At 40.0% G+C, this 27,655-nt stretch overlaps 1 protein-coding gene across 3 annotated transcripts in view; it reads left to right on the plus strand.

Annotated features, from left to right (window-relative positions):
- Window positions 1-1,465: 1,465 nt before the first annotated feature.
- The window catches only part of sphkap (SPHK1 interactor, AKAP domain containing), an 84,185-nt gene continuing 57,995 nt past the window's right edge, over window positions 1,466-27,655 (plus strand). For 2 of the 3 annotated variants that reach the window (XM_056234160.1, XM_056234162.1), the window contains exon 1: window positions 1,466-1,554. In XM_056234160.1, the coding sequence (XP_056090135.1) occupies window positions 1,511-1,554 (44 nt within the window). In that variant the 5' untranslated portion in view covers window positions 1,466-1,510. Of the gene's footprint in view, window positions 1,555-21,952; window positions 22,017-27,655 lie in introns of those variants that run through there. The other variant, XM_056234161.1, reaches the window with a different exon arrangement.

Genomic DNA, 27,655 nt, shown 5'->3' on the forward strand with positions numbered 1-27,655 from the left:
AATTGCGTGTTTTATGTGGCAGTAAAATACACATAAATTTTAGCACACTCACAAATTGGGGGCGTTTGTGAAGGTATGTGTTTTGTGCTGAATTTTAGATGAATCCATTCTCACTATGCTGTAAAGCAGCAGTCCAGCACCTGTCACATGAAGCTCAGGGAAAGCACAGTGCTTAGCAGGAGCCGAAGAGACAGGCTGCCATCTGTTTCACACGCACAAACACACTCTCACATCCAAACCCACCATTTCACACATACAGAACGCATACCCGAGACTTCGCTTCATGACAGATGACCCCTGCTACAGTCGTGACTTCAAAAAACCCGGAAAGCTCATTTGCCAGTGGTTCCTCGAGATTTTCCGATGGGATTTTTCAATTTATGAGTAAAATATGGTCTGTGGTAAAAATAAGTTGATGATACTGGACGTTTTGTTCTGTAATGTAAACTGTACACACCTACACCCCAAACGTTCTTGTAGTTACTTATTAGAAACATACTTTTTTTTTCTTAAATTTGTGTTTCCGATATGGGTGTTCGATATGGGTTATGTTGTAGAGCAAAACGTTTCAAGTGTCATCAAGTTGTTTACCACAGAATATTTTACTCATAAAATTTTTAAAAAAAAAAGGAAAATCAAAAGGGAACCAGTGGCAAATTAGTCTTCCGGCTGCAGCACTCTAGCCTGGTTAAAACCAGACCATTCTCATTTGTAACAGAGTTATGGTCTAGCAAAGCGTCATAGACAAATCATTCCCAGAGGGGCGTCACCAACGGACGTCGCGGATAGACCTAAACCCAATCAGAGCGATGAAGGAGATGACGTATGCAGAGCGGCGGAGAAACATCTCCGAGTGTTGTTCTTTGCTCAGTTTTTAACAAAAAGGAAACGTTCAAATCGCTTAAAACAGACGCGATAGCTGATTCGAACGAGTGATGTTCGACGGCGGCATCCATCTTTGTAATGTCGGCTACAAAATCTGCTTCAAAATCCCAGCGCTGTCGTCATCGTGTAAAGCCCGCCCCAACGTTTCTGATTGGTGCCTCGATTTCGGCGGATTGGAAATGGGTTTGAATGAGCTCTTTGCCAGACTAACTTTCAGAGCAAATCTAAATTTGCCGGAAGTTGTCTGGGTTTTCCCAGGCTAGCAGCACTCTATTACACTGGACAATTGAGGATTGTGATTAGTGGATTAGAAGAATATTGTAATAGTGGATTAAAAGAATCTCCTTGAAAAATGGATACTTCCCTTCTTGCACTCTTTCCTTTTTACCTATAGTGGCCCGTAAAAAGTATTTGTACGCTTGAATGTCAAAATAAATACATTACATAACAAAATATCAAATGTATGTTATATGTATGTTGTATGTACATTAATAAAACTTTTACAGTAAACAATTAATTGTTGCGTTCTTTCTGTTTATTGTGTATTATCTTCATTTTATTCATTCTTTTCCAGGCAGAGCAACCCACACCCTAAGCACCGGAAAAGACGAGAAGCAAGGCAAACATGCTGTCTAACCTGCTCACCGTCCTCCGAAACTTCACGGAGAGGTGCGTTCATGATAAATACCCCCCTTTATTTCTATGTATCATCTCTCCATTTTTCTATCTGTAAATCTTTTCATTCATGTTTATTAGGCCACAATAAGACGTCGGCTCTTTAAAAACATGTGAGAAAGTCGGATTATATTCCTCTTAGGAAATGAAGGTGGCATCCAGGCGAGAAATCTACAGAGGATTAGTCTCTTTGGGTTGCTGTTATAATCGAGTGAATAATCTTCTTTTTAGGTGCTCCCTCTCCCTAGTGTTCCCTACAACATGCTCTCGTTCATCAAATATACACTCACCGGCCACTTTATTAGGTACACCTGTCCAACTGCTCGTTAACACTTAATTTCTAAGCAGCCAATCACATGGCGGCAACTCAGTGCATTTAGGCATGTAGACATGGTCAAGACAATCTCCTGCAGTTCAAACCGAGCATCAGTATGGGGAAGAAAGTTGATTTGAGTGACTTTGAACGTGGCATGATTGTTGGTGCCAGAAGGGCTGGTCTGAGTATTTCAGAAACTGCTAATCTACTGGGATTTTCACGCACAACCATCTCTAGGGTTTACAGAGAATGGTCCGAAAAAGAAAAAACATCCAGTGAGCGGCAGTTCTGTGGGCGGAAATGCCTTGTTGATGCCAGAGGTCAGAGGAGAATGGCCAGACTGGTTCGAGCTGATAGAAGGGCAACAGTGACTGAAATAACCACTCGTTACAACCGAGGTATGCAGCAAAGCATTTGTGAAGCCACAACACGCACAACCTTGAGGCGGATGGGCTACAACAGCAGAAGACTCCACCGGGTACCACTCATCTCCACTACAAATAGGAAAAAGAGGCTACAATTTGCAAGAGCTCACCAAAATTGAACAGTTGAAGACTGGAAAAATGTTGCCTGGTCTGATGAGTCTCGATTTCTGTTGAGACATTCAGATGTTAGAGTCAGAATTTGGCGTAAACAGAATGAGAACATGGAACCATCATGCCTTGTTACCACTGTGCAGGCTGGTGGTGGTGGTGTAATGGTGTGGGGGATGTTTTCCTGGCACACTTTAGGCCCCTTAGTGCCAATTGGGCATCGTTTAAATGCCACGGCCTACCTGAGCATTGTTTCTGACCATGTCCATCCCTTTATGGCCACCATGTACCCATCCTCTGATGGCTACTTCCACCATGTCACAAAGCTCTAATCATTTCAAATTGGTTTCTTGAACATGACAATGAGTTCACTGTACTAAAATGGCCTCCACAGTCACCAGATCTCAACCCAATAGAGCATCTTTGGGATGTGGTGGAACGGGAGATTCGCATCATGGATGTGCAGCCGACAAATCTGCGGCAACTGTGTGATGCCATCATGTCAATATGGACCAAACTCCCTGAGGAATGCTTCCAGCACCTTGTTGAATCTATGCCACGAAGAATTGAGGCAGTTCTGAAGGCAAAAGGGGGTCCAACCCGTTACTAGCATGCGGTACCTAATAAAGTGGCCGGTGAGTGTAGATATTAGTGCAATTTAATGCCTGCAAAATGGCTTTGGCTGTAAATAACCATTTTTGCACTTGATTAATCTTGGCTATCTGTTTCTGGGTTCTGTGCTGTTTATTACTTTATCCAGCTTTTGAATGTTTGAGTGCATTCACGCTGATTTAAATTGGCAAATTTAATCACATACAATCCTCATCGGATCTGTTTGCTTCATCCCTGCTTTGTAAACCACTGAAGTAACAAGATACATTTAGAATTTTTTTGAAAATTAACTAATTTTTGGGGTCTAAGAGACTCCGATAACTCGAAGTGTCAGGTTGATGGCTTTGTGACTTTTCCAAAACTTAGAGGAACTTATTATGTAAATAGAAAATCTAAATTACATCCATGAAACATCAAAAAGTTCCATTACTTCTGTTTGGAATTTCAGAGACCCCAGATATTAAACATGAACATTAAACATAAACATTAAACATGCAATTAGTTTTCACATGATTTTCTGATTAATGATTCATTCATTGTCACATACCATGTTACAGTAATTATAACATTCTGCTAACTTGTTCCCCTCCACACCTTTAGGGGGCAGCAAAATCTTCTCTTTTTTTTTCTCCCCTAGACATAAATACATTAAACTGCCACCACCCATCATGGTAGAGGCTTAATAGCTGAGTGCGTGCAGAGAGAGAGAGAGATATGAGAATGGAAAGGCCAGCACTTCTGTATGCCGCAGGGATACGCCAATGAGCGGGGTGGGGGGGTCGTAAAAACTGTTGTGGCTGACTGGGTGCTGAGTGTGCAGGTGTAAGAGTACAAGTTGTTTTTCATCGTACGCGCTCATGCGTTTGTGTATAGGTGGACTTAACTGCAGCCTTAACTTTGAGAGATGGCTGTGATTAAATAGATGTGTCTGATGTTGTTGTGTCTGTGTGTTGGGTGGGTGGCAGGATGTTTTGTAAGTAAAGATTGTTCCTGTAATCAAGCAACAGGAAAAGGTCATGTGTTCTTTCTTTAAATGCCATATCACGAAGTAATTTCTGTTATTCTGCCTCAGTATGTTGTTGGGGAATGATGATATCTGAAGGCATCTGATTAGCTTAATTATTTTAGATTTGTTTAAATGATTTTTGCATGGAAATGATAATTCATCACATGAAGCTTGAGGATATATACTCTACAGATACTGTATGCTTTAATCGTTCACACCGCTCTTTTCCATACAGTCTTTAAAATGTATTCTTTGTATTCCATAGAGGAAAAACATTTTAGTTTCTGTAATAGTCTCCACTCTTGTAGGAAGGTTTTCCACAAGATTTTGGAGTGTTTCTGTGGGAATGTTTACCCTTTCATCCAGTAGAGTATTTGTGAGGTCAGGCACTGATGTTGGACGAGAAGGCTTTGCTCGCAATTTCCGTTCCAGTTCATCCCAAAGCTGTTGGATGGACAAACAGGGCTCAGGGCTCTGTGCGGGTCAGTCACCAAGCTCATCCAACCATGTGTTATGGATGTTGCTTTGTGCACTGGGGCACAGGTATGCTGGTTAGAAAAGGGCCTTCCCTAAACTGTTCCCACAAAGATGAGAGCATAGCATTGTCCAAAATGTCTGGGAATGTTGAAGCATTAAGATTCCCCTTCACTGGAAGTAAGGGCCTAGCTCAACCCAAGAAAAACAGCCCCACACCAGTATCCCTCCTCCACCAAACTTTACAGTTGGCCCAATGCAGTCAGTCAGGTAATGTTCTCCTGCTATCCACCAAAGCCAGACTCGCCCATCAGATCGCCAACCAAAGAAGTGTGTTCTGTGATTCGTCACTCCCCAGAAAAAGTTTAGATTGCCGGCGACACACTGTTTTACACACGTGTTGTACAGTACTTGGTACATGGCATGCAGCTGCTCGGCCATGGAAACCATAGACAGTAAAAGAAATGGACACAGCGACCCCATAGACTTCAACGGAGAAAAGTGAAGTCAAATAGAAGCACTCACTTCCTGATTGCCAAGCGCACTGCGCATGCTCAAACTGAGCTTGAAGACGTAGTTGTGACGTGAGCAACCTGACTGACAGATGTACGTCTTCTAGTAGCGGTGCCAAGAGGAATCTGAATCATTCCCTTCTGAATCTTGCAGAGCCGGAGATCGTGAGTATTAGCTGTTCATGAGCTAGCAGCAGGAGCAACTTTACAACTCTCTATGGGCTTCTCCCTTGACTTTATGCCTCCACGTCCCCCGATTGCGCGTGAGCTTCTACATCTGTCTTTACGGTCATTTCTCTTCTATGCGACAGAGAGTCGCGTGTTATGACGCAATCGTTAGCCTATTTTTACAAAAACTGCTTCTACGGGGCCACAACGTAAGATACAAGGTAATGGAGCATTTTATACATTGTCGTGTTTCTTTAGAAAAAAAAAATGGACAAATGGAGTCTTTAAACGTCTCAGATGTAAAGTTATTCGCTGTCAAAGTGACGCAAAAATGAATGGGAGTCAATGGAATGCTAACAGCAGGTGAAGGCTTGTTAGCCAATGGCGGCGCCCGGGGAGACTTCAGTTTCCGGCTGGTGGATTACCCCCTTGATGGAAACCCATTCCATGAAGCTCCTGCCACACAGTGTTTTTGCTGATATTAATGCCAGTGGAAGTTTGGAACTCTATGGAATCATCAGAGTGTCGATGATTTTAAGCACCATGTGCCTCAGCATTCAGGGACATTGACTTTACAAGTGGTCTTCCACTTCGTTGCTGCTGTTCCAAAAGGCTTCTTCTTTATATTCCACAGAGGAAAAAAGTCATAGTTTTGGAACGACATGAGAGTTATAAATGACATAGATGAGGAGAATGTAAATGAAGCCTCTTCTATTTCTTTAACATAGTGAAGTGGTCCTGGAGGTTGCAATAATTTATGAATGGGACAGGAAGGACACATGGAGGATGTGTGTTTCAGTGTGTGTGTGTGTGAGTATAGATAATTAAAGAGGGTGGGTTGGGGGGATCTTCACCCTGATTGAGGTCAGAAAGGTAATGAAGAGATGCTCTCATTAGTGTGTTCGTGGATATGAGTGTTTGGAGGACTTGTGCATGTGTGTAATCAGCCTTCTGTCAGGTGTATTACCTATGTGTGGAGGGGGTCAGGAAGTAAATATGCATAAGGTGGCAAATAAACCCCCACTGAATGAACAGATAATCAGGCGACGCTCTGTTGTACTTGAGCTGAAGTTTGAGAGTCTGTGCCAAGAGTCCATAGGTGTGTATGTCAACCATTTGTGATTTGTTGTGTTCTAAATTCCAGAAATTAATTAATTTAGAAATTAAAGTCCAATTCTACTCTTATTTAAACTTAATTTAAAGGGGTGTGTCTCCTTAAGACTATGATTTGCTATCACCATTTCAAATAAAATAAGTATTACAAGGAACTCTTTCGAAAACGTTTATTACATTTGTACTATTATAGCTGCCGAGATTAACTAGCCATGAACATGTTTTATTGTAGCATTATATTTAGATCTATTTACGTCAGAGTATTGCAACCGATCACAGTCATGTCCAGGGCCTGAAATTAACACCCGACCACCTGCCAAATGCGGGTGAATTTTGCTATTGGCGGGTAACACTGTCAATCTACCTGCCACATTGGCAGGTAGCCAATGAGAATTGAGTGATTCATTAGGTTTTTTTTTTTACGTTTTCATTTTCATTGCGTTGGACCTTAGCTATAATGTGGCGGCACATTACTGGGGTAAAAAGGCCAGCTGAAACAAACAACCAACAAAAAGATGAGGATGAGTCAAAGAAAAGTAAAAGAAGACATTTTAATAAAAAAAAAAGTCAATTGGCGACAACGGCAAGGTTCGTGAGCGGCTCATTTATGACAGCCACTCTTGTTTCGTAACGTTTATGCGATCAGAAAGAAGATGAGGCCCTTTTCTGACTACGTTTGGATGTGCGAGTATTAAACTGTTGGTGAGATGGGATGAGATAATGTAACGCTGACGTAGGCTCCAGAACAATGACAGTTGCACAGATGTGTGCGTGTGCAACTGTAGTACATGTTGGGAGTTGGGAACCGGTGAGAAAATGTCCGGTACCCGGTAACTTTACCAGTAATTTAGTTCTGCTTAACGGTACCTGAACGCTGTAACTAAAAGCTGTCAGGACCTAGCTGTCTACGTGACTAAATCAGCCATCGACACAGCCGCGGGTGATTTGTTTACATACGAGCTGCGATAGGTCTATAGATCTGTTATGCGTGTGTGTGTCAAAATCAATGAATAAAAAGATTTTTTAAAAATGTATATTCTAAGAGTTATTATTACTTATATTGATTTCGTTAATAACTTGACAGCACTTAAATGTGTACAAGTTAAAGAACAATATTGTGAAATTCCCGTTTTTCACCTTTAGGCTGTGAGGCAAAAAAAAAAAGGCTGGTAAAAAGTCTCTGTGGCAGGTGAATTTTGATATCCACCTGCCACAGTGGCTGGTGGCCAAAAAAGTTAACTTCAGGCCCTGGTCATGTCTATTGAGCGCATGAATGCAATGATCTCGCCATGGCAATGGCGGTGTAATGTAATGTAAACGAATAGGTGCTGTGACCCAGCAACCCGTTGCTTATGATTTGTTTCTGCGTACTATCGATTATGCCATAAATCCAGCAGGTTGCCCCTGCTGTTAATACACGGCATAAGTGCATGTTTGATTATGGGATGCTGTTAGTTTGCTCTATCCATGTTTGAGACTCCAGCAGGTGCATATCTGAGATCATCATTCCCCGATTACAACAAACAAATGGATCCCTCAGGACTTGCCAATTCCCCCTCTTGCTTTTCCTCTTCTCTCCCTCCTTTTTTTTTTTTTTTTTTTTTTGCCTTCACCATATAGACCTGAAGCTATTCTTTGTGCTTTCCATTTTATTTGTGATGTTATGTGTTTATTGATTGGCCAGTAGTGTCTAGACCTGAATTGATTGAGGTCTTTTATGTCTCCATAGTGGGGTTATATTGGAGCAGCATGACTAGTAATGATATTAGCTGGGGTTTAGGTTTGCGAACACTCCCACACATACAAACACACGCACACAAGCAAACACAAAGAAACGTGATGCCCCAACAAGAGCTTTGGCACGAGGTGGTCTGATGTCTTGCAGAGGTCGGTTATGTTGGTCTACACTGACTGTCAATTAATACTTTGAGTGGTCTGCTGGCCTGCTACCTGCGTTTGTGAACAATAGATAGAGTCTGGAGAGTCTGGGATGAAGATGTTCTGAGAGATTAGTACGCAAAATAATGTTGTGCAAAAGAAATAAATGCTGATCTTCGTAATCTTTCATCAAAATGTAATAACTTACTCCGCCAACTTTCCTTTTCCAAGTATAGTGTTAATCAGTTTCCAAAACGTTTCTTAGGGGTTGTTTTATGCAGCTGTTGTAGATAATGCACCCTACAATTTAGCAAAATCTATCTATACATACAATTCAGTGCAGTATCCAGCTAAAAAAAACACTAGTGGCATTTAAACACCAAAAATGTTACTCCTTTTCAAACTAATTATGATCACAGGGGCATATTACTGATTAATAAAGACCTTTTCTCACACGTTTCCTTGCACAACACTATGTTATGAACTCAAAACTCGTTTACCATATGCGTTGTCTGTAAACTAATACGTTATGATGTTTGCATCACATAATCAGCTCCATATGTACTGCTTTTTTGACATAGTAAACTTGCTCTGCATCTCACCTGGTACAGCATTGCACTTGTGACGCAGTTGCTCGAGTCGCAACACTCAATAACAAATCCCTCAAACACATGTACTGTACAAGTAAGCTAATAGAGCATGGGCAGTAGAGCAACTTTGCAATAGAGCAAATACATTATTATCTCACATTTGCTTATGTGGTCAGGTTTAGTGTTGGTGGTGGTACATTTTCAAACACGATAGAGCATTAACCTTTCAGTGTCACTCACCACTGAGTCACCAGACATTCCACCTTGAAAGTGTTACAAAACATACAAGAAGCAATGTAATTTTGGAGAAATGTCAGGCACATATTTCCAATGAGCCTGAATTGCATAATCTAATGAGATGGATGGATGGATGGATGGATGGATGGATGGATGGATGGATGGATGGATAATGGATGGATAATGGATGGATGGATGGATGGATGGATCGGTGGGTGGATGGATGGGACAGAGAGCAGAATGGATGGATGGATGATGGATGGATGGGACAGAGAGAAGAATGGATGGATGGACAGATTAATAGATGGATGGATGGATGGATAATGGATGGATGCATAATGGATGGATGGATGGATGGATGGATAATGGATGGATGGATGGATGGATGGATGGATGGATGGATGGATGGATGGATGGATGGATAATGGATGGATGGATGGATGGATGGATGGATGGATGGATGGGACAGAGAGCAGAATGGATGGATGGATGATGGATGGATGGATGGATGGGACAGAGAGAAGAATGGATGGATGGATAGATTAATAGATGGATGGATGGATGGATAATGGATGGATGCATAATGGATGGATGGATGGATGGATGGATGGATGGATGGATGGATGGATAATGGATGGATAATGGATGGATGGATGGACGGACGGACGGACACATGGATGGGACAGAGAGAAGAATGGATGGATGGATGGATGGATGGGACAGAGAGAAGGATGGATGGATGGATGGATGGATAGATGAATGGATGATGGATGGATGGATCATGGATGGATGGATGGATGGACGGACGGACGGATGGATGGGACAGAGAGAAGAATGGATGGATGGATGGATGGATGGATCATGGATGGATGGGTGGACGGACGGATGGATGGATGGATGGATCATGGATGGATGGATGGACGGACGGACGGATGGGACAGAGAGAAGAATGGATGGATGGATGGATGGATGGATGGATAGATAGTGACTTCTAGAAAGAGAAGGTGAGAGAGTGAAAGGTGTCAGTCCGAACAGCAGAACCAATTTCATTTCACACTTGAAAGCCACCCTGAACGGAGGGCAAAGTGTCTCCTCTGCAACATGACATCATGACTTTGCGTAAACATACACGCCACTTTCAAGTCAAGTGGCGTGTTATCTATACGCATTTTGAGCTATCCGCGTGTCTGTCCACGCCGAAATCTTTTGCGTGTATGTCTACGCCATTAAATGTCCGAGTGATTCCGCGTGTATGCGTACGCCGTTAAATGTCCGAGCGAAACGAAGCAAAATCTATATCTGCATCTGTGGAGCGATATTTCTTTTCCTAGGATGGTAGGAGAAGACTCATAAATGGTATTAACCCCAGTGACGGGTAGGTTTGGGGACGGGGTTGGGGTAGGTCATATATCTATATATACATAATACAGTAATATAACGTTAAGTCAAAGGCGTTGATAAACACGCTGAAAAGCGATTATGCGTGTTGATAGCACGCCAAAAATGGAAATACGAATTGGCGTGTCATACATACGCCATTTCATGAGATCAGTCTGCTCCAAATAGAGTTACCCTTGCAACTTCTGACACAGATGCGCATTAAACCCGAAGGCATCCTCTGTGTTTTTGTCTCAAATCTAGTCCATATGTTTGTTGTTCCAGATCACAGTGCTTTTCTTCCTCTCCTCCCTCACTTTCTTTCTCTCTCTGTTTCTTTCTCTCTCTGGTCGGCGAGATAAACTCACGCAACACAATTTGAATTTTAATCCGCGACCATAATGCTCACACGTTTTTCTTCTCATTGCAGTCGGGCTCTGGCAAGTAAAGAAAGAGAGAGACACAGAGCTGGGCCTTAACTGTCAACCATGCGTAATGAACACAATAGGCATTATATTAGCCGTATCACACATCATGCCCATAAAATTACACAATGGTAAATTTCAGCACAAAAATAAATAGCTTATAAACGGAGCAATTCCAAGAGGGTCCTCACACCATCGGTGCTCGGGCCCTAATAAAGAGGTTTCCCCAAGATTAAATCTCTTGTTTTTTTACTTCTCTTTCTTCTTTATCATTGGTTTATTGGCCCGTGTCATGTTGAGTTGTGGTCTGATCATTTCATGCTGCCAGAGCACCAGGAACAGTGTTTCTCCTACTGGCACAGCAACCTACGGCCTTATTTAATAAATGATAGTGGCCCCTAAAGCCCATGAGCGGGCCAACACGACATGCGTGTGGCTCTCGGAGGGAGGGCAGCGAGGAAGGAAAGGAAATGTGGGTACAGTAATGCATGGCTATTTTTAGACTCACTCCTGCTCTGCCCTGTATGGCATCTGCAGATCGTTGTCTGTTAGCATCGGTGCGATGAGCCATCAGCTGAGACATTTTGCTGGTCTTAAAGGTGCACTGTCATTTTTTTCTCATTAAGAAACATTTTACACAAAAGAATGTAATATTATGTCCCCTCATGAGATGAAGACTCCAGTTATATCAGTAGCTTAAAAGCAACCGTAAAAAAACACCATAAAAGTGTGAAGGTGGATGAATTTATTTTTCTTAATTTTTCTTGCAATTCCTATGGAGGCCATTTGGGCCACGACAGAAGCTGAGACTCACACTTTCTCCTCTCTCCTTCTGCTCCTTTGATTCCTGTTACCTGCTGTTTCCATTGCAGGGTTTAATTTATAATTGATTTAAAAGGCGATCATACATAATTCATTTCTGTTTGCTAATGAGGCCTAAAAGACATTGACAGATCCAGTTGAGTATTCGTTTTCTACAGGCACAGAGTTAATTGACACTCCCAATGAATTTCGGCTCAGGTCTGAACTCTGTTTTATTATTGATAAGGATTGATTAACTTTGATAGAGACACCGTACAAGTCTGAGCGGTGGCTACAGAGAGTTGCATTACTGTGGTCAAACATGATCTCATTTGCACTTTTTGTAACCTTAAACTGTCTTTATCTCTGATTTTATTTACTGTATCTGCCTAGTTGCACAATATTTGGGTGAATGTTGTAGATCAGGTACATTTGATGAATTCATCCTTACAGAGGTCATGAGAACTCAGATGTTGCTTTGCCTATTAAAATAAGAATTCAATGTTGATCTACTATAAAAAAACATACTGTACTGCGAGGGAATAAGGCAGAAGATACTGTTACTCCTAAACACTGGAGCAACTAAAATGCCAAAGCATGCTGTTCCTGATTATGTTTTGCACAAGCTACACTGCATATCCTTCCAGAGCATCCCAACATTAGGGAAGAGTGCCTGAAGTTTATTTTTAACAAGGTCCCCAATCATTTCGGCCTGACCTTAACAGTTTTTGCAGCACATTTCTGCACAGATTAATTTGTAAACCCAATTTAATGCAAGCTTTGCATTGGAATGGCTCTTGTGAGAGCAGTTACTGCCACTGCAAGAGTCATCAGTACACTACATGCGACACATTAAACGATATATGTAGTTGCTTCAGCGCTACGACGTCCGTAGAGGACACTCCATTGATTTCCCTTATTTCCTCACGTCAGAGAGAGACTATTGGCATGGGGCAGTGCAAACTACATTTGATCCAATGGCAAACCCGCTGTGTGAGAACAGCAATGTACAATTTGTACACATTCTCAGGGGAAAAAAGTACAATCACTGGGGCGGTATACCCTTTCAAAAGGGACAGTACACCTGTGTACCTTATTTACCCCTTAAGGGTGCATATTAGCACCTAAAGTGTACATATTAGGAAAGGGTACCATCCCAGTGACAGGTTTTGCACCAATTTTTCTGAGAGTTTTTACTTTGAAACAATTTTCACTCAGATATTGCTAGTGCATTTCACAAATAATTACAAATGTGACAGCAATAACAAATTGAATGAAATGTGCATTTTGGAGATGAAAGACTTGCAGTGCACTAAAATAATCTTCAAGTTCAAAAAAATATTTTTTTACAGTGTACATCACCAGAGAAAAGTCAAGTCTGTCTTTTCACTGGGAGATCAAGTTCTGACATTTTTATTAAACATGACGAGCTCAAAAATATATGCATGGATTAATTATTTATAATGGTATGCATTTAGAAAATAGGGTCAATTTTTAATTCATGCCGACTTTAAACCCTGAAGTTTCTTTTTGTTTTAAAGGTTTTGGAGTCTCCTACATCCTTTAATTTTCTCATAATATACATTGCAGCATCAGCTCTTTTCTCACAATGTCTAAAAACGGCTCGATGAAGGACTCTGGTTTGTCTAGACCTGTCCTTTCCTACTCTGCTCTGATTGGTCAGATAGCCCAGACATGTCAGAAACGAAACACCCATTCTGAATTTGGTAATGAAAACGTATGAATTCTTACGAATTGGTAGTGAGATATATAGCGTTGCGATTTCTCATCCTTTGGAATTGCGTGCAAAGTGGATTTGCTTTCGCTGTGCAGAAAAGAGTGTCTTCTCAACATGTCGACAACATAAACTAAACTCTTCCAGTCTCAGCTACAACTAGTGTTTGAGGGTCAAAGTAGACGCTGTTCGCGGACATGCAGCCAATGAAGAGATTTGTTACAAACCTACGTAGGTCTGCTGTCAGGTTAATGCGTTAAGGAGATGCATGACGCAGATTAACAAATATAATTCACTAGGAGAGAGTCACTAGTAGAATACACAGGGAATAAACACACTTCTAACATTGATGAGAGTGGACCAAGAATTAAAGGGATAGTTCACTTTGAAATTCATTTTTGGTATGTTTTAGCTTACCTCAAGGGCATCCAAGATGTAGGTGTCTTTTGATATTTTTAGGTCAAACCGTTCTTGTCTGTCAGTCATATAATGCAGGTCTATGGTCACCACCTCAAAGAGCATGCACAGAGAAGTCCAAATTAAACATGATTTAATGACTCGTAAATGTAAGTACACATTGATGGCCTAAGACACGAAACGAGCGGTTTGTGTGAGAAAATGAACAGTATTTATATCGTTTTTACCTCTTGTAACCACAGCCATGTCCAAGTGATCTGAGGGCGCGGGCGCTTCGGTCTTTTCCGGCAAGCGCCGGAAGTGATCTCTCGCGCGTGTACGTCACTCATTGTTTACACAGAACAGAGATTGTAGGTAAGACGGCTAATTAAAATGGTACTAATTTGTGCTTATCCAAAACGATTGTATTAGTGACGTACACACGCGAAAGATCACTTCCGGCGCCATCAGATCACTTGGACGTGGCTGTGTTTACAAGAGGTAAAAACGATATAAATACTGTTCGTTTTCTCACACAAACCGCTCGTTTCGTGTCTTAGGCCATCAATGTGTACTTACATTTACGAGTCATTAAATCATGTTTAATTTGGACTTCTCTGTGCATGCTCTTTGAGGTGGTGACCATAGACCTGCATTATATGACTGACAGACAAGAACGGTTTGACCTAAAAATATCAAAATTGAAACTTCTGCGGAAACAAAGACACCTACATCTTGGATGCCCTTGAGGTAAGCTAAAACATACCAAAAATGAATTTCAAAGTGAACTATCCCTTTAAGCCAAACTGAGATTTATCGTGCACTTTCAGACCTTTTACATTCATAAACAGCTATATTACACACTACATGAAAGGTAATGTCCAAATACAAACAGGATAGTGGCGCTTTAATGATTTCTCATTGGTCTTATGCAGTGTCTTTCTGTGCAACACTGATATAGGTGTGGGTGTGCAGTCTGTGCCAGTGTAATCTCGTGCATTCTCACGCTGGCCAGCAGGACCACAGGGCTTGGCTTCTCATCACCGTTTTCATGCCAGCTAGTAAAGCATTTAGATGAGGAAGTACAGTATATTTCACTACAGACGTGAAAAATGAAAAAAGCAAACATTGATAGACAATCGTTGGCCTCAAAAGTATGAATATTCTCGTCTTGATGCTGGATGCAATAGTAATAAGAACCAGATTTATTAGAATATAAAATGAACGAAATTAACACGAAATTTGGTGCATGCGTATAATAAAGGATAATGTTACGATTTCATTTGAAAACACAAGACATATGTCACAAACGTCGTTCCCGCTGTTGTGTCAGCCTCGTGGCTTTGTTTTTAGTCTCGTTCTAATGATGCGCATTTCAGTCCCATTTCCACAGATCATTAGAACAGCTTCCATATTCCAGGAATGATTCTGGCCTTCTGTGTGCCATTATTAGCCGTGAATTATGCCTCTTTTGTATATGATAATGTCCTCTGATATGTCACTCAGCTATGTCTCAGTTCTAATCCTGATCCATAATTGTTGCATGTATTGCCCTGCCATGCAGGTCGACTGGCATTAAGGAGCGTTAATTGAATTGTGGAGACCAAACACCTGGTATTCCATTTGGTCTGCATGTTAATTACGGAGCATAATTAAGTTGTCTGAAGCATCCGTTGGACTAATTACAAATCTGAGTAATCCCTCTGGTTTGGATGACTACACACACACGCAAAACACACATGCTAACAAACAAATGTGTACACAAACATGGAGGAATTGAGATATATAAATAAGACAAATATTAAAGGACACAAAAGGTGTTCGTTTCTTAACAATAATGAGGTTCTATTTCATGAATGCAATGGTCTGAAAAGGAAATTGTTCTTAGAGAAATAATTTTGCGTGTTGATTTTCAGCCTGTGAAGATTTAAAGGAACAGTTCACCTAAAAAATGGTCGTTGCATTCTCACACTTATGTTGCTATTAAAGCAACACCAAGTAACTTTTCCTCTGCGGTCGCCCTACAGGTTGGAAGCGGAATTGTCCATTACCGCTGTCGTAAATAATTTAGCCTAGCGCATCTTACTGTCGCACGCACGCTCGCTGTTTATCCAGTAATCCAGCTTTGGAATGAACGATGTCCACAGACAAGGTAGAGTATGTTGCATGCTTTCATGAAAGTATGATGTATTGAGACATCAGAAACGAAGAAAAACGAAATAATGACTATTGTAACGCTTTCCGTAAAGCAAGTCAAATTTGTAGTTTTCTTATGTCTCATTAGAACTACAGAAACGCGACCGATCTGGCAATCTTACACAGCGTGGTTATAGCAGATATAGGACCGCAAAGCGAATCCAGAAGTGCCTTTTACCCTGTCACGACTTAATGAACCATTGAAACAATTTTGGAAACATTATTTTAAGGTAAAAAATATTACTTAGTGTTGCTTTAACCCATCTAGACATGTCAAATTGGACATTCATTGACATCAAAAGTGTATCATCAACCCTGGCACAGCACATCTTGACATGTCATATTTAAATGTAAATAAATAATATTAGATATCTATCTATCTATCTATCTATCTATTAGATATCTATCTATCTATCTATCTATCTATCTATCTATCTATCTGTCTGTCTGTCTGTCTGTCTGTCCATCTTGTAGTAGAATTAAGTAGAAGAATCTGAGACACATTCTGAGATTAATGTGGAGATTGTATGGATTTGCTCTGCATGGACATACACTGTTAACTTTATCTGTGCAGATCTTTACAGTAAAAGACTTAAAAATACACTGTTTTTGGAGAGTGTTTTGGAATTTCATTGCAGCTGTCACCATTTGCTTCTTATTTGGCTGTATTTTCTTATTTCATTTGAACTGAGAGACAGAGATATTGACAGTGGAGGATGTTGGGAATTGTGAGAGAAATGTCAAGTGAAAATGACTGTTAGGAAAAGGTGGAGAGGAGATCATAATCATAGATAAAATGGACAGTGAATAAAGATCAGTCAGATGACATATAGACTCGCCATGCCAGACAGACATGATGGACGACTGATGCTCGGAGAGAGGAGGTCTTGGCTCAGTAGACTCACTGTAGACTACTGGTCTGAATGGTGACGCTCTCTCATCAGTGGTCTGGAAACACAATCTTTCCACAACCGGAAACTCATAAACTCATAAACGCACACACACAAGGTTATCTATGTGATTTCCTCCTCGTCATAAATGGCTAGTTAATTTCACAACTAATTACAAAGAAACAGCAAGTAACGCAATTGATTTAAATATGAAAATTTAAAGTAGAAAGACTAAAATAGTATTTTTTTTTTTTGCAAAATGTTCAACGGTTTTATTTACAACTTCGAAAAAAAATGTTTTAAAGTGGAGTATCTTCTAGTAAATCCTAATCCAATAATCTTTGATTTACAAAAAATCTTTGATTAACTTTTTGATTTACAAATATTTTTTTTACAGTATAGTATTTTCTTGTAAGGCATACTCTAAGAAACTGTTTTATTTACAACAGTGTATTATTTTCCAGTAAAACATTCTCCTATAATCATTGTTTTATTTACAACTTTGAAAAATTATTTTTACAGTGTAGTATTTTGCTTGTATAACATAACCCAATAATCTGTTTTATTTACAACTTTTTTTTTTTAAATGGATTTTAAAGTGTACAATCTTTATTTCATTTACAACTTTAAAAAAACTTTTTTTACACTAGTATTTTCTATAAAACATTTCAACAGCTTCCTTTTACAGTCCTGTTACCCATGTACATACTATGTACTTATTATAGTAATTATAATTACTGGGTAATAACTAGGTACTAACCCTGAACCTAACCCATGTGCTTACCTTATATTAGCCAGTACTTTTTAGGTAAGTACACTGTAAGTACACGTAAGTACTGTACTGTAAAAGGAAGCGTTACCAACATTTCAAATAATCTTTGTTTTATTTACAATTTTTACAGCGCAGTCTCACGAGAACAGCGGCCACAAATGCACTCGCGTCGGAAAGAAACTTGCGCTCTGGTTTGCGGCGTGCGATTATCATAATCAGCGATGCAGGTCGTAACCATCTGAAATATGAGAGGTAGCTGATCTGCAGAGGACACAGACACACTTATAAATCCCCACGATTATTATAACAGCAGCCTCAGTAATTATACTGATCAACTATCCCATTAACGCTAATTACACCCACGTGTGTCGAACCCTGTGCGCCTCCTCCAATCACTCGGCACAGGAGACGTCACCTGATTGGAGTGTGTACTCTTGACAAAGGCCTTGTCTTTGATGATGAGATAAAAGGCCTGCTTATCTGACTGTGGGATTAGGTGGAAATGATTGTCAATTTAATTTCGTTCTCCAGCACAGCTGTATCGTAATCCATCACACACACTCACACACACAGACTGATCTGTCCATTACGATAGCATCTCATGCATCTGTAAAAACACCTTGCCCTGACTCTTACCCGTCCCTCCCAATTAGATGACAGACTCCTGTCTTTTTACGGCATTTAGATAACACCGGGTGTTAGCATATCATTAAAGTGACACATGAAATTTGCATTTGATTTGCATAACTCTAATGCGGCCCCTGGCGTACGCGCTCGTCATGAAAGAGCGCTCGGAAACGCATCCGAGTCTCGTCATGGCGGCCTGCCCTTTCCCAAGAGCCCCTGGGCCTGCGGGTCATGCCGCCCGTATCCCATAAATATCTCTGTCTGTGTCACGTCTCCTCTTCCTCATGTCCGCCTCTCCTTCATCACGCGTTTCTTTCATCTGTCTGTGTGTACAGTGGATACTCTCGGCTGATTTCCATAGCGCTCTCATTTTAACTTTTATTATTTTATCAAAGCAAGCTTCCTCGCAAGAGTCGTGTCTCTAGTTTTGGGGAAAAGCTCCTCATCTCTGACTTGACTGAATTTCTGAGGTTTTCAAGCCGAAGCCGTTTAGTATTCTTTTGCCGTCTGTGTTATTTTGCTCCTCGCTCCATCATCACAGCACATCTCTAGTCTTCCTCCTTCATAGGGAGACCTCTATAGCACTTTTATAGGGATACCACTTTGACAAAGCCCAGATTTTTATGGCAAGGCGACTGGGTCAGAGTATCTCTGAAACGGCAAGGCTTGTGTGTTGCTCCCGGTCAGCGGCGGTGAGAATTTACCAACAGTGTCCTAGGAGGGACAAACCACAAACCAGCGACAGGGTGTTAACTTGGGCTCCCAAAGCTCATCGACGCACGAGGGAAACGAAGGCTATCCCGTCTGGTCTGAGCCAACAGAAGGTGTGGCACAAGTCATACAAAAATGTAATGATGGTTATGGGAGGAACGTGTCACAACACACACAGCGCATCGCACTCTGCTGAATATTAGGCTGTGTAGCCGCAGACCAATCAGAATGACCCGTCCACTGTTGAAAGCATCTACAATGAGCACGTGAGCGTCGGAACTGGACCTTGAAGCAGTGGAAGAAGGTCAGCTGGTCCGATCAGTATCATTTTCTTTTACATAAAGTGAAAAGCGGTGTGCGTTATTTACCTTGGGAAGTGATGCACCAGGATCACTGTGGGACGACAATCGGGTAAAGGGAGTGTGATGTTCTGGGTAATGTTCTGCTGGGAAACCCTGGAACCGGACAGTTATGAGGATGTAAATATGACCCGTGCCACTTACCTAAACATTGTTACAGATTTAGGGATGTATAGCCGTTGCCAAAAGTATAGAGATAGAGAGGTTGTTGTTTTTTTTGGATTGTCACGGTTTGTTTTTAATAGGACATCAGACATGATAGATACGATAGAAGAAATATATAGTCTAAACGTTATTTGTCTTTGATTTGCAGACGACAAACTGACGTGACGTGGCTGCTACAGTGAAGGAAAGCAAAGCTATCGAATGTCTAAGACCTGGAATATAGTGCACAAACACATTTATGGTGGGTTTTTTTGTCCTTTTTGAGCTTAAATAGTAACAACCATATCACAGAGCATCGAATTTTTGGATCGATCCCGTCTGATCGAGTATCACTACTCCCTTATGACTACAATCTCTACATAATGAGAAAGAGATATTGATAAAGAACATAAACAGGATGAGCAAGATTGTATATCCATGTCGTAACCCTCAGGCCGGCTCTCTGCTGTCATCAAAGTCACAGTGACAGCTGTCAGTCATCATCACAACGAGCCCAGCACGACTCGGGCAGTTCTGAATAATGCACAGCCGACCTCTGTCCGGAGAGACATCGGACGCGTATCAGTGTTTGGACAATAACAGTCTTATCAGTCATTGAAAAAGTAGTGTGTTCAGAATAGTGTCAAACATCTGCTGCCTTCTGCATCATTTATATTGCACAATAAAACTGTAACAAATAATGTCATAAAAGCACGTCCCTAAAGAGACACATTTTCAGGCAACTTTTAATGTCTTAGTGTTGACTGTGGACTGAAGGTTAAAGGTGTACTAAGTAACTTTTTTACCTTAACCGAACAGCTTTGGAGTCATTGTAATGTTTATATTACTGATTTCGTGTTGAATGGTGGTCGTCTCGCACCCCCCTGGTGCCTGTGAGCCGCAAAACCACCCTTGCAACTTTGGGCCGGCCACAGTGTTAGGAAGTATCGTGTGATATCAGGTCTCGCGAGGTAACGAATTGCTTTACGGCAAAAAACAGATCTGATAAAATTCTGATAAAATGAGCATCAAACAGAAATAATCCGGCGCCGTATACATATGGTGTACGAGGCGCACATACAATACAGACTGCCGACAGTTAAACAGGGCGCGCAGCTCTTAAAGGGGCCACACCTTATTTCCACTCGTTACAGCGTCCATCCTACTGAACAGGTACCGGTGTACAGGGGGAGGTAATTCCTACTTAGTGCTGCTTTAAAAGAGGATATTTTTATTGGGGTTGAATTATACTAGTTACTTACTGAAGATACTGAATCTGTAATGGAAACAGAGAATCACTGCCGGGTTTTGTTAGTCTTGACATCTAATGAACTAAAAGATGCAGACAGCAGTTTCTCTTTTCTCTCACTTTCTCCCTGATAAATCAATGAAATATATATTATAGGGTGTGAAAAAACAGCACTTCTTTGGAGATGAGCTGCACTTCTATTGAACCACTTTTGATCTTCTATTTGCACGGTTCTCAGAAGCGGAAGTCATCGTAGACGGGCAAAACTATAATGGTGAACAAAAACGACATCAAATATCATTTTTGTGTTCCCATTTAATCCAATAGCAAAATATATAAGCCATGATAGACTTATATTTAGAGCTTGATTACGATGATCAGGATAAAGAAAGAGAGAAGTCACTCCCTCATGTATGGTAACCCAGTTGTATGGTTTTATAAATGAAATGTATAAAAACTTTGTCTGGAGGCATGAAAATTTAAGCAGTTACATCACTGTCCTGCGGTGTGACATTACAATTGATGTAAAGTGATTTGAAACAAAACTTTTCAGATTCTTCTGTGTTATTGTAGCCTACATATAGCTTGTATGACCTCATATTAATTTAGTGACTACATATCATATTTGTATTTAGTTTTTTGTAATTAGTGAAGAGGAAATGTGATTAAAATTGTGTAAAACAAAAGAAATGTTACAAAAGAAATGTTACAATGCAACCAATTACAATGCAAGATATACATTTGGGCATCTACATATGTGGCCCAAATTGACCAAACCTAAAATCTTGATAGCTAATTTAGAAAAAAATCTATCTATCTATCTATCTATCTATCTATCTATCTATCTATCTATCTATCTATCTATCTATCTATCTATCTATCTATCTATCTATCTATCTATCTATCTATCTATCTATCTATCTATCTGTCCTCATTTTCCTTTTACAGTTGGTCTTATTATGAGCACCGACGCGTTACAGCTTTCTGTTTATGAAATGAACCCGCAGTGACGTAGAGTTTTGATTATGCTTGCCCTGTCCAGCCGTCTCTGACATGCACTGCCGTCCAGCCTGTGCGCAGCTCGCGCGCGCGCGCGCCACTATATTAACTAACAGCAGAGCGCTGCGCGAGCGCTGGAAATTCCTCCGCTGCACTGACAGATTCACACTGTGATGTGCTTGCGCTCGGGACAGGGGGACCGGCACGCGCTACAGTGCTTTGGCTTCTTGGCACTCAGGATATAGGAACATAAAGCTACTTAGTGCTAATTTTTTTGTTGTTGTTTTTTTTTGTTGGATGAGTGGCAGAAGCTCAGTGCCTTCTGAAAACATTGGGGTAAGTGCTCGCATTCTTACCTTTTCATCTTAAATCGTGGAGCACGACACACGGTTCTTAACATGACATAAATCATTATGTCCGATTCTATCCTTTAATATGCTTCTTGGCAACATAGTCTGACATTTTTGGGTGTTAAACCAGATTCACTTGTACTTAAACGACACATAAAAGACTTAAATTAGTAATCAATAATTGTGCATGCACTTGCTCCAGACGTGAAAAAGGTGTCCAATATGCGGTGTGAATATGTATTTGAATTCGTTTGCTTTTTAAATACATTCGACTTAAAGAGTCGAGTTTGTTTAGATTTTAGATTGAGCGCCATTCTGCTTATTCAGCTAGTAGCTGTTTGCTCACTCCTCCAGAATAAACGTCAAAGGTATTGTATAGTAGCCTAGAATTCGTGCTCGTGTATCTGAATATAGCACAGAAAATAGCTCAAGATAATGTGTCTTTGTAAAACAACCTATTTATCTCAGGTGGCTCCTGACGTCGCGCAGCATTTATTGCGCATCTGTTCGCGCGCGCTGGCTGTGGGGAAACTCGGTCATTTTATTATTATTCTTCCCTCTAGCAGACCCACCGCTTTCCCAAATATATGACGAACTACGAGGATTACCAGCTGAGACTACTGTGACGGATATCTGGGCTCGGTTGTCAATCTTAAACCATTGTGAGAAGCGTGGAAAGCGCGGTTCTCCTTTCACCTCAATCTCTGACCTAAACGGTCAACAGGATCATTTTAAAACCATGACAGCGAAATGAATTTAATACGAAGTGCCATTGCAATCTTAAAGTTCATTAACCACATGAAATTAAGGATTAAACGTTCCCCGGTTTGTTTGAGGGAACAGCAGTCTATCACAGAGAGAAAACTATAGTCACGCTGCGCGTTCTGTCACGCGCGCGCGGAGAGCACAAATGCGCCAAACACATCTCGGAAATGTTAATTAACAACTTGTCTGTAATAGCTTTTCTGGACAAGTACGTATCGTGGAATTTTTTATTTATTTTTTTGGATTTAAAATGTTATAGTAGTACAATGGCCGAATTATCGCACTTTAAACTGCATTAAATAAACAGATTTGTAAACAGAAAAAGGCTCAGGTGAGCAGCCTGCCCTTGTGTATTATTAGCCAATCAGAGAGGTTTAATGCCTGGTAATCATTTTAGATGTTCAGGTTCCTTGGCATAGTTTTTAAGTATTGGGTTTTGGACAGAGGGCGCATGGTTACAGAAATGTGGGAAATTACATTTATTTATTGTTCATTTTGCAGATGCTTATCAAAATCAAGATCTTGTTTTATAGCTGAAGTTAGCAAATGAGTGACTATACTTGCAGTTGCACTGACATTTTAGTTATAGCCTAAACATGTTTTTCCTAGTTTTGATTCGATATGGTGTAAAAAAAAAAATGCAAACTGCCTATAGAAGTGTACGTTTTTTGTATCAAGTAACTAATTTATGCAACATTTGCATAAAGCCTTGTCATGTGCTCACATCCTGTTACAAAAGGTCACTGTTTGTCATGATGCCACTGGAAGTCACTACCCAGCTAACGAAAATATGTTCTAAAAACGTTTCATTTCATTCTCATTGAGTTAAAAACATTATTTTTAAATGTTCTCTGAACGTTTAAAACATTATTTACATGTTTTTAAATGATTTTTCTTGGTTATGAACGTCAAAGGGGAGTGTTTGGAATGTTTATTATGGGAATGTTTATTTTGAACGTTATCTGAACATTCTGAAACAAGTAAAAGTTAACTTTGAACAAACTGGTAGAATGGTTGTTCATAACTTTTAACTAAAGTTCTGAGAATGTTCCCTGGTTAGCTGGGCAACTCATTGGAAATTCAGTTCAGTTCGCTGGTGGCGTAAACAGGGCTTTAAAATATTTGCATCACTTGCTGAAGCTTTGACTGACTGACTGAGAAAATTGAATGCGCTTTTGACAGGTCATCATGTGCAAAGTGTTTATTATGTTTCAGCACCATTACTGTCTTCAGGCGATAAAATGTTTCCATTTTTTTTTGTTGATAAACAATAACAACCCTTCACATAACCATTGACATGATTTCCATAAAGACCGGAGATTCAGTGTGCTCAGGCCCACGACACATCCAAACACATCAGGCAGCTGCGCTCATGTCCTCCGGGGATAATTTGATGATTTTTAACTTCTGTTTTCATTGAGCTGCAAAGCAATCACAAGAGAAGTGCATCTGATGGCTGTCAAATGGCATTTATGGTTTTGTGTCATAAACAATTGCATTACAAGGAGAAAGAGAGTTCAATCTGACACGAGCTACACAGACGAGTGTGCTTTCATGCGAATGTTACAAGAATGGTTTTACAGTAAATTTAGCTAAAATCATGACTTCTGGTTGAGCTACGAGGATGCCACTCGAGACGACCGTCTCTTTAGCTGATTTACTTTGTCATAATTACAAATATGCATGTGCACCCAAACAAATAATGTGTGCGAAGACCCTGCTGTTTAATTCAACACATCAATAGTGAGGCAAACTTAACACACTAAGGGCCGGTTCACACAGAAAGTGACGCAGGGGAGAATGGCAAGGTCTCGATGTCATTTTTAAACGCTCAACTTATTTTAACTTAAGAAACACGTTTTTAAAGGGCATGCATGCGCAAGATTCTGCAAAAGACGTGAGACGTGAATGCAAATGTTATTGACATCCATCTAGCATGTGTTTACATAAAAAAAAAAAAACAGCCCATAAATGAGAAAATGCAGACGTACCATTAGGCTAAATGAACTGTGACCAACTGGCTCCAGAACTCAAGCCGACCCTTGATGCAGAACTTAGGCGAATTCACTATCTGAATATACTTGGAATTCATTTATACAACTCTTGTGATGCTTCATTTGCGTTAGATATATTCCTGCTGCAGCCCGCAGGATATTTCATAAAGTGATTTGGGAGAAAATCAGCAATGGCAAAAATTGTAGATGACTTATGCTTTACACAGTGTCCTAACAAAATGCGATGCAAGGTATCTCTTCCATGCTAAACCGATTTTTGTCCCAACCGTCTGTGATACACGACAAGCGACAGGGGACTTTATTTTTGCAATGGTTTCTATTTCGGGTACATCATGATGACTGACAGCTCAATGATTAGCTTACTTGTATGTTGTGTAACATACTAAAATTGAATTGAAAATAATTTTAGGTGACTAATGAAAGCGACAATGGATCATTTTCCTCAGACCGGTTCAAAATGCTATGTGAACAAACAATTAGTCCATGGCAAAGATTGTGTCGATCACTGTGTTCAGATTTTGAGTAATGTTAAAATCATTAGATATTTATTTATTTGAATACAAACAGTGTAGACAGCCCTCTTGTAGAGAGACTCCGCCCACATGCTCTTCTGATTGGCTGTGATTTGTGATTGATTTTGTCTGTGTCTGGTGTGTGGACAGACAAATTACTTGTCACACACACTGTTAGTCACATAGCCAGAAGCAAACAATTATTGACCATAGTGACGAGATAACTGAGCTAATCTCAAAATGAACTGAACATAACTAAAAAAGAACTCTGTTTTATCATTAACATGGCAGTCTTGGCAGCCCGAAGTGTTGATGGAAGAGATTCGAAGTACTGCGCGTTTCTCACATTTTCAAATCCATCACCTGAACCACACATTGCATCAAGACAATGGCTTGTGGTTGCAGCTATTTTGAGTGTTTCTTTGAGTGTTTAATGCCAAAGATCCCTCACGAGTCCCTCAAGGCTCACAGGTAATCCTCGATTCAGGCCAAAAGATATTCATAGTCATTTTAGGTGAATATAGGCTGACATCCCAAGACAGAACCTCAGAACAAAGCAGTAAAGCCTCCGGATGCTCAAGTGTTTGCCTTCCTGAAAGGAGAGCTTATGTCATTTGTTAACTAACCTTTATGACCTTGACGAAAGCCCTGTCGAACGAGTCTTTTCTCATGGGTGAAAAACAAGGGCCTGAAATAAAGAGAGAAAAACACACACACACACGTGATAAGTCACAATGGTATGCTAGTTACTGTTTTATATTTATTTTCTAATTTTGCCGTTTTTAGCGTGCTCACAGCATGTTGTGTTTGAGCTGTTAGACAGTTTTCACGGTATATAACCCTCTCTGAAATGTGAAAGACGTCACGTCACATCTTCAAGCTGTTCTTTTGAACATCCTTCCACGAGTGTTGTGTTTCAAATCACACCATGTCAAGTTCAATGCAGTCCAGACATTGAAAAACACTTGTCGTCTGTGCTCTCTTCCATTCCGTTGCACTCTGTCTAGCTGTTTTTGAACGCAAGAATATGTCTGAACGCTCCCTGAATCCGGCTTACTTATACAGGGCTTCCTCAAGGCCGATCAGTCGACTAGTCATTGAGGTAATTGATTTTGTAAAAAGTCCTTTTGAACATCGATAATATGTTTAACGGTCTATTTCAGAGTGTTTAAATAATTTATTATAGAAAATAAAGAATAGCTCACATGTTTTGACTCGTATTTAGTTCACATTTCCACAATTAGTTCATTTTCCCCCAGTTCCACAGACATGGCTTAACCAAGTCTCAGGCTAAAATGTATGTTTGAGCTGTTTTAACGGAAAGCAACTTGCACTGATATATCTTAAATTATGCTATTGTTTTGTCTCAAGATGCACATCAGTAATGTTTTTTTTTCTAATGTATATTTATAAAAGCTACTTAATCTCCTATTAAGTAAGGCCTAATCCTGGCATAATCTAATTCTGTGAAACTGGGCCATTGACAACAGTTCGTCATTTAAGCCTTGTGGACATTTTGTCTTTTCAGTTTTGTTTTTTGACCATTTTACCTGTTAATGACAACTGCATACATTTTGGCACAAGTGTGTATTTTTATTGGAATTTTATCATTTCACCCCCATTTCCTTTAATAAATCTATTTTGACGTACACAAAATAGTTTCACTCAGGACCTTAGGACAGAAAATGTCCAATTGTGCAATTTTCAATCCCATGGCCATTTAACTATAAAATAATGCAATCTTTTTTAACAGGATTTCAGTCTGTTGGCACGGCCAAATTAAAATTTGTTCTTTTTTATTTTTCAAAACAAAAATGTTTTTACCAGATGGTGCCATTTTCTCAGGTTTGGCCTATTAAGAAAATACTCACTTTATTGCTTTTTCTGCTTCTGTATATTATAGAGCCAATTGGATAAATGATGCAGCTATAATTGTGTGGGGTATTCATATGGATGTCAGAGCGTGGTTTGTATGTGTGTAATACATTTTTTATCATATTTAATAAATAAAAAAATTAAAATGTATTTAATAATTGATAATTATTTTAATACTTGAGAGAGAAAAACTACTGCAAATTACAAATCCAACCATTGTGTGCACCAGTGAAGCTTTGCTGAAATCTTTGCTGAAAATTAGGTAATTCGCCCAAACAAAATCTTACTGAAAGCTAATATTTTGAGATATCAAACTTGTTTAGATTTATGGCTTGGATTTTTTTGCAGTTCTGTAGCAGAGTTCAATATGTTTTATTAAATAAATATTTTATATAAATTAATGTTCATAAATCATTTTCATAAGCTTAAACCTCTATTACTTTTGTTTTTTACTTCAA

This window comes from Rhinichthys klamathensis, unplaced genomic scaffold (genome assembly GCF_029890125.1).
Source record: "Rhinichthys klamathensis goyatoka isolate OS25496 unplaced genomic scaffold, OSU_Roscu_1.1 h1tg000391l_1, whole genome shotgun sequence".
In the NCBI taxonomy this organism is placed as follows: Eukaryota; Metazoa; Chordata; class Actinopteri; order Cypriniformes; family Leuciscidae; genus Rhinichthys; species Rhinichthys klamathensis.